Source organism: Eschscholzia californica, unplaced genomic scaffold (genome assembly GCF_041429995.1).
Source record: "Eschscholzia californica isolate CP2 unplaced genomic scaffold, dmEscCali1.0.p SCAF_1, whole genome shotgun sequence".
Taxonomy (NCBI): Eukaryota; Viridiplantae; Streptophyta; class Magnoliopsida; order Ranunculales; family Papaveraceae; genus Eschscholzia; species Eschscholzia californica.
The window spans coordinates 64,275,201-64,283,547 of NW_028238198.1; the positions used below are offsets into that span (position 1 = coordinate 64,275,201).

Sequence of the window (8,347 nt, forward strand, 5' to 3'; positions counted from 1 at the left end):
GCAACCCGGGACCGGCCTGACCTGGGGCTATTCCAGCCCGGGTTGCTTGGCAACGACCAACCCGGCCTGGACCGTTCTATTTCGGAGCCGAAATTTTTCTTGTAGCTCGGCTTTTTCCTCTTTTCACAGTTCTACCTTACACAACGAATCTAATTTCTTTGATAGGTATAATAACAGTACTATTAGTGGCTACTTTGGCTCTTGCTCAAAGAGATATTAAAAGAAGTTTAATTTATTCTACAATGTCTCAATTGGGTTATATTATCATAGCTTTAGGTATAGGGTCTCGGCCCGGCCTTTTGAGCACCACTAAGTGTGAGTTGGTCACAAATTCGAAGCCGAAACAAATTTTTCTTTTTTTTTTGTTAAGGAAGCCGAAACCAAAAAAAAAAAAAGTGGGACTAGTAATTTATGTACACTACTAGGTGGGGACTGGGGAGTAGGTTAGCTACCCCAACTCCCTCGGGTACCCTATAAGAAGGAATATACTTCCAAGAGTCGCACCGCTCTCTCTCTCTCTCTCTAGAAAGCTGGACTAAAAAGAGGAGGTCCTACTTCCTTCTGCTGGGACTCTTCAGCTACAACTTTTGTATGATAAAAAGAACATACTAATACTAGTAACTAGGGTTTCAACAATCCAAGAAATTAGGGTTTATCTTCAATTTTAACAAGTTATGTCAGGTATTATTCGATCATCTAGTGCTCCTAAACGCGGTTTCCCTCCTCAAGAGCTTCTTGACGATCTATGCAGGTCCATATCCTACTCCTCTACTCTTACTTCCTCTCTTCAAACTTTCAATTCTTGTTTATGCTTCATTTTCTACCACTTTCTCTTTCAATTTCAATATATACTCGTAATCTGCTGTTTTCAACAATTTACCCAAATTATGCTATCACTATACAGATCGTTCAGTACTTAAAACACAAAGCAGTTTTCAAGAACAAGAAATTTGCAACTTAAAAGCAGAGTATATACTAGTTGGACATGAAAATCACTTATGGGTTGTTTTAGATCTTAATTTTCTTTAAAATTCATATGGGATTTTGGAACTTTTGAATGTAATGGTGTATCATGAGATAGTCTCCATTGGTAATTCATCTTATGTGATCTTTTCTTACTTTCTTTGCAGTCGATTCGTTTTGAATGTTCCGAAAGAAGACCTACAGTCATTTGAAAGGATATTATTTCTCGTCGAGCAAGCACATTGGTTCTATGAGGATAATTCTGTGGAACATGATCCATCATTGAAGTCACTTTCCTTGAGGGAATTCACATCTTTGAGTATCCTATATACTTCTTATGTTGTTTAGGATCTTCACTTACAAGTATTTTGTACTAACTTGTACTGTCGACGACTCAAAATACTTACAAAAACCTAGATCCGACACCATAAAAACGTAACCCCCTTATGTATGGTGTAGATCCAATTATCGTATCAGTCTATATCACTAATTGTCTTCGTCAATGAATTTGATAAACCTTAACTTATTGTAGTGTTTAATAGTTGTGCTGCTCTGAGACCATATATAGCACATATAGATGATATTTACAAAGACTTCACCTCCTACAAGGTCAGAGTTCCGGTCAATGGAGCAATCATTTTGGACGAATCTTATCAACGGGTACGTGCAGAACCATAGAAATTATGATTCTTGTGACTTGTTTTCCTTTTTACGTGGTACATTCATATTGCCCTAAAATAGATAGATAGGGGTTGGGAATCTATTGCGTTAACTTTGTAGATAGTATATATATAGGATAAAATTCCATCTTTTGGCAAACACTGTGTTGCTAACTCAGATGTACCTTGTTAGATTATAACATCTAACAGTCTTGACTAATAAACCTTCTGAATTATTCAGCTTCTCATTGAATAGTCTAGTAGGATTAGTGACAATTATTTGTTGTATTTTCTCAAAAGAGTTCATCGCTTGATTTTACTTGAGATACAAACCAGTTAAGTGATTAAATGACCTGGAATTCCACATTAAGTTTTGGGCCATTTAGAAATTGTGTAGTAATTTCTATTCTATGTCCTTATAAGTAGCTTGGCAATTCCCTCTCGTTAGTAGCATTATTCTGATGTAGAATTTTGCAGTGTCTACTGGTGAAGGGATGGAAATCTGGAGCAAGCTGGAGTTTTCCTCGTGGGAAAAGGAACAAAGATGAGGAAGATCATAAATGCGCTGCGCGAGAAGTATAGACTCGTTGAAACATGTTTTTTGTTTGTTTTACTTTATCTAATTGTGTTTTCTTGTTCGAGTAGATACAGATTCACCAAAGAGGAGTTCTAAGCTTAAGAAATTAATTTCACAAATACCATTTTTCATGCTCTCTTATTCTTGTTTATAACCATAGCAAATATCTAGGTCAAAGTTTTGCAACATATTCAGTACCCCCCGTTGGGCTTTAAGATGTTTTTTGTTTTAATTTTGTTATTCTGGTTCTAGTAAAATATTTCCTGTATTTCTCTTCATTTTTCACATCTGTATCTTGAAATGCAGGTCTTGGAGGAAACAGGTTTTGATATTTCAAAACTTTTGAAAATGGAAGATTTCATTGAAGTCACAGTTGGAGAACAAAGAGTTCGGCTCTATATCGTTGCGGGTGTGAAGGAGGATACTGTCTTTGCACCACAGACTAAAAAGGAGATCAGCGTATGTGATCCTTCATTCCTTTCCATTTTCCATATCTTAAGAGAAACTACACAAGAAAGATTTGTAATTCTATTGCACAAATAGTTGGGTTAAAATGAGAAATATGACTGCAAAAGAAAAAAAAAATTATATGAGCTTTTGCCATTCTATACTCTACAAAAAATTTCTTGGCGAGCACCCCAAAGGACTAAAATTACTCGGTTTCTACTTCCTGTTTTGTTTTGCAATATCTGATAGTGTTATACTTCGCGCAACTATTGGTCAATATGAAAGGCTCATTAGGTTATTCAAAATATAAACTAGCGAGAAACACTCCTTTTATTTTGTTTGATATTGGCAGGAAATTTCTTGGCACCCAATTAACGAACTTCAGCCAACAAATAGTGATGTTGTTTCACGGGGAGCCAGTAACATGAAGTTATACATGGTTGGACCATTCTTAATGTGAGTATTCGGACATATAAGTTTGATAGAGTGACCTTTTAAGGCTTTGACACTTTTTCATAGACTAACATTTTCAATATCTGTAGGTCACTGAAAGCATGGATATCTGAACATTTGCCTCACACAGCTAAAGAATTAGAAGCCTTTTCTAAAGGTTTCTCGTTCAGCCCTCTTAAGTGTTTATTTACTACATGTTTCTCAATAATTAGATTCATTTCTAAAGATTTCTCTCACTGCTCCATTTTTCAACTTGTTTTACTCTCTTTCCATCATGCCTTCAGTTCGAATTTTATACTAAAGTTAGCTTTGGAATTGCTATTACATTTTAATATTTGTTGAAGTACATTTCTCCAATTATCAATTTTGAAATAAAGCTACTTCTTTTAAGAGCACTCAGCAAGTTGCTAACGCTATGAAATACAATTACGTGTGAGAAAGCCTTTTCTTTTTTAAACTTAACAACTTTGAAATAATTGTTTTTATAGAAGTACTTCTATCTATCTATCTATCGAAAAAGCAATACCAAGCTCATTCCAAGCAGTGTTGTTCCTTAGTTTCCTAATGATGATTTCTTAATTCGGTAATGAATGTTGATATCCATTCACTTTGTTTCTATTAATGAAACTCTGGTTAAATTTTGTGACAGGTACATACTGTGTCTGGAAAACGAAGCCCAACTCAACCGGGAACGGTGCAACTGCAATTTCTACTGCGACGACAAAGCCCAACTCAACCGGGAATGCTGCAACTGCAATTTCAACTGCGACGACAACAGAGATATCTGCTAAACCTGCACCTATAGTACTTGAGACTAAAACTCATCATCAGCCTGATACTCGTCCTGGGAAAAGCTTCAGAAGCTTCAAGTTTGATGTTGCCGCTCTGATGCGAGCTGTGGATGCTGCTTTTGCCAATTAACCGTACTGATTAGTCTCCCTTCATTGTAAATGCTATTCCTTCGTATAGTTCATACCTATAGATAGCTTCTTCCAATGACTCAGTTTAACAATGTACCGCAGACAAAGAAAAAAGAAAACCCAGATGAGCCGGGTAGTGTAGCAGGGGTTTTTTGTGTAGTGTCCAACTGCGTCAAGGTGAACCGTGTTTAGTGTAGATTGTGTAGATTCTTAATGAACATAATCTAGGTGTGTGTAGACAGAGTCTAGTCTTTCAATATGATAAAATTGGCTGACAATCTTTCTGATATAATTGTTTCAGTCTGTTTCGTTTTCTAAGTTCGTCGGTCGACTAATTCATGGAGTCCTTCTGTGGAAACGGCAGAATATAAGTTGGATATGTTTCTCCTGGAAGAGATCACTCTAGAATAAGCCATCATATTTTCAGGATTCAATCCAAGTTAATAGAATACCAAGAGTATCTTTGGAGTATATCTTGGTTTGATTATATATAAAGATGAGGGTCACTACCTTATATGGTGGTGATTTTGAATCAACCAAGTCAGATTAAAAATGAGAAAACAAAAACACAGTACCTATAGTACGATATTAACGACCTCAACCAGTGAGGTATTTCAAAAATAACACAAGATAATATAACAGGCGACAGACAAAAAATACGTTCTATAGTTTCAGTACAAGTTTGCGATTAACCGTTCCACCAAATTTCCATACAGCTGATGGTTCTCTTCTACATATATAGCCTAAAGACAAACACATGCCAGCCAAAAAAGGAACAAGTTCTCTGAGGGTCTGAATTTGCTTCAGCATTAGATTTTGAGCTGTTTGAACTCCTCAACTGTTGAAGATTCTTGAATGTCATCTCCTCTGGTATTTTCTTTCTCCTCTACGGGAGTTGGTGACTTTGTTGCTGGGGAAGGATCTAAAGAAACTGATGATGATTCCTCCGTCTGAATCTTTGCTTCTTCGGGAAGAACTGATAAAACTGGTGGTTCTTTCATCTGAACAGATGACTTTGCTGGTCCGGGAGAAACTAGAAAACCTGGATGATGTTCCTTCATCTCGTTAAATGACTTACTCGGTTGTGGAATAACTGGATAACCCTGCCGTTCCTTTATCTGAACAGGTAACTTTGTAATATGGGTAGGAGCAGGCAATGGTTGTTCTTCCATCTGAACAGTTGATTTTGTCGATGTTGGAGGAACTGGAAAAACTGGGGATTCCTCTACTCGAACAGGTGCGGCAGAAAACACTGGAACAGCCTGCCTGATACAAACTGGGGGCGAAACATGAACAGGATTTGGATTCATAAACGGAGGACGATGAGGAGATTGATTAAGCGGTGGTGCAGAAAAAACAGGTATGGCTGTTCTTATTGTCACTGATGGAGATAGACTATGATATGGTGCTCTTAAATGTCTCATGGGGACGTAAGGTGCTGCACCTGCTGCAGGGAATTTCTGGGGCCGGATCACGCGACTTTCAGTAGATTGGGCCCGTGTTTGTTGGGTGGTTTCGTTAGTAGTAGTTGTGGGTGGATATCTATTTCGTTGAGCTGATTTTGGGCGGATTAAGGGGAGTATTCTGGAGGTAGTGAGAGGGGGAGGCTGTGAGTTTGAGGATCTTGTAGTTTGCATTGGGAATTTTCTAGGAAATGGTGAAGAACCATTTGGTGAATCTGCCATTGCTAGTTTTTCCTTCAAACGGTAGTTCAGTAATGCCCGAGCTATAGTGATCTGTTCTTGCTCGTCGTTGTTCTCTGTCTCAGACGATGAACTTGCAGCTTGCTTTGCCACTATAATACAAGTTTAACAGGAGTAAGAAGGAATTATATTTCTTACCAGAAAGAAATGAGGGCTCCTAATAACCATGCTAGTTTCCAACAAATATGAAAGTCTAGGTCTCTACATCGGATCTTGCCTTTATATCTGGCTGCCTTTGGTAGAAATACAAATCCACTTTGTCTTCACCACTAAGGTGGTGTTTTCTTTTCAAATTCAAACATGAAATCTGTCTCGAATCTGAATTTGACTCGAATCAAATTTCAGAATGATCATTTTTTATTTGACTCGTGCGTCTATTGAATGGCTGACACAGGTTGATTTGGGTAAATTTGAGCTACATATAAGTCTAACCAAAACAAGCCAGAGAGGGACAAATCGGGTTCAGACAAGCCGGTGTCAGGCGAGTTAGATTCAACGATCAAAAAGTAATTTAAACACAACCTTAGTAGCATAAGTAAATCTCTTATGGGTCGTAATCTGACCGTTTTAGGTCACAAAGATAGCTAGTAATATCAGAGCCTTTAGAGTCGATCAGATTGAAAACTTTACAGGACCTAAGTAACTTACATTGTTTAAGAGATGACCAGGCAGCCATTGCTGCATTTTTCTCTGCTTGCTTCTTGTTTTTCGCTGGTTCGCCTGTAAATATGATTCCGGCTAGCTCCACTGTGCAGGTAAAGACGGGTAGGTGTCCCAGGCCAGATCGGAATGTTGTATATAATGGTAGTGGAGCTCCAACTCTTTGGGCAATTTCTTGTAGAAGGTTTTTGTAGACACCCGTCTCATCCTGTACATTGAAGAGGATAATTATATAATAAAAAGATGATAACTTCGTGGTAACTGGAAACCTCAAAGCCAAAGCAACATTGAGAGATCATTTTGATCGAAATTTCTTTTTATAAGAGATTGTCCAAGAATGCAACGACTAATGAAGATCGAGCAGCGAAAAGTATTGTTTAAGGGCTTCCAAGTTCCAACAATTTGTTACCATCAGAATCTCTATCCAGAATTACTCAATGACTTGCTAGGATTATAAAGAATTTAACCTAACCCCTATTAACGTTGTCATAAACTTCTACTAGTTTGAACAAATTGAAGATCCTCCATGAAAAAAACTGAACTCCATTTTCCTATTATGGATACCGATAAATTCCTATAACTCTTCTTTATAATGGTAATGTAAACCCTGTTTTTTGCACAATGGGTAATGTGAGTTTTCTATTAATGATGAATTCTTCCCCAATTCAATCATCATCCATGAAACCAGCAAGGATTAAAAAAAAAAAGCCAAATTAGGGTTTTGGGTAGGTGCTTTGAATCTTCATATTTCTCCTGCCCGGATATTAGGGGATAAAGTGGCAGGATCATAATCATATATTTAATAGGTTTCCGTTCAGGTTTTCACTTGAAATTACCAAGTATAATCAATCCTTGAAGATTAAAGAGGGAAATAAAACATAATGAGTAAATAACGGAACCCTAAATCCACTCTGAAAACTGAAAAATGAAAAGTTAAGAAAGATACTGACCAAGATTCTTGCAGCAAGTGAATGTGAAGGACCTCTATTAGAGAGAGAATTTAGGGCAACTTCAGCAGCAGAATGCTCAGCTTGTCTTAAAGTCGTACAAAAATTAGGGCTTTCAAAGATCTCACCGTTGAAATTAACAGTAGACTTAAATCTAGGAGCATGATCAGGACCTTCTCTTATACACGAATATGACGGAAGATTAAAGCAACTCCTTTGAGCTAGCTCTTGTAACTGGTTCTTATACATCTTATCACTTTCTCTCTCTAGAAATACTTCTCAGAAAGTCATTCGATCTAAACAAAAACCAAAACCCACTTTTTGTTTTGCAGAGATAGGATCTGAAAAATGCTGGAAAATTGAAACTTTAAACAGTGGATTTTAGGGTTTGCTTTGGAGAGATCGAAGTGAGATTTTTTTAGGGTTTACGAGGATCTCAGTCTCTCTATCTATGTATTAAAGTTTTTCGTTGAAAAAAGTAAAAAAAAAGAAAAACAAAAGAAAGAGAACTTTCACTTTGGGAGATGGTGGTGGTTTGTGTTGGACAGTGGGAGTAAGCTTTAATTTCTTCTTTTTGTTTCTTTCTGTTTTATTTTTATTTTTTTAAGTGATAATATTAGTATTAGTTTATTAGTACTAAAGAATATTTTAACTTCACCCCTCAACCCTAATTGGTAATCCAGATTGCCCTCTTATAACTTGTAATTTACTCAACACTCTTTAAATTACTACGTTTGTTAAGAAGGCACATTTGAATAAAATGGCATGATCAGAAATAACTCCCTCGTATTGTAGTTTTTGATAACATAAATTTATAGTATCTTACTTTATTATGTGGTTTACTTGATTATGAATTTAGGTAATCACATTCATCTCCGCCACGTCGAGTAAAATCTTATGGTGCGTGTAGATGCAGGATTTCAAAGTAGGATTCCTACTAACAATGAGATTGGGTAGGAATGAAGATTCATTGATTTGTTTAGCTACCAAAGATATTTTTTGGGAGATTTTGACATTG

At 36.8% G+C, this 8,347-nt stretch overlaps 2 protein-coding genes across 2 annotated transcripts; one reads left to right on the forward strand and one right to left on the reverse strand.

The window, feature by feature from the left end:
• Positions 1-395: 395 nt before the first annotated feature.
• LOC147568208 (mRNA-decapping enzyme subunit 2-like) lies at positions 396-4,306 on the forward strand. Its single transcript, XM_086654630.1, has 8 exons — positions 396-751; positions 1,131-1,282; positions 1,496-1,623; positions 2,100-2,198; positions 2,506-2,658; positions 2,999-3,102; positions 3,189-3,256; positions 3,749-4,306. Exons 1-8 carry the CDS (start codon positions 675-677, stop codon positions 4,018-4,020), a joined length of 1,053 nt encoding a protein of 350 aa, XP_086510756.1. The 5' UTR covers positions 396-674; the 3' UTR covers positions 4,021-4,306.
• A 297-nt stretch (positions 4,307-4,603) lies between these two features.
• On the reverse strand, positions 4,604-7,941 carry LOC147568209 (double-stranded RNA-binding protein 2-like). The gene is made up of 3 exons (XM_086654629.1): positions 7,333-7,941; positions 6,371-6,590; positions 4,604-5,814 (listed from the first exon to the last, which is right to left on the reverse strand). The coding sequence occupies exons 1-3, from the start codon at positions 7,576-7,578 to the stop codon at positions 4,829-4,831; spliced, it is 1,452 nt and encodes a 483-aa protein (XP_086510755.1). The 5' UTR covers positions 7,579-7,941; the 3' UTR covers positions 4,604-4,828.
• Positions 7,942-8,347: the final 406 nt, after the last annotated feature.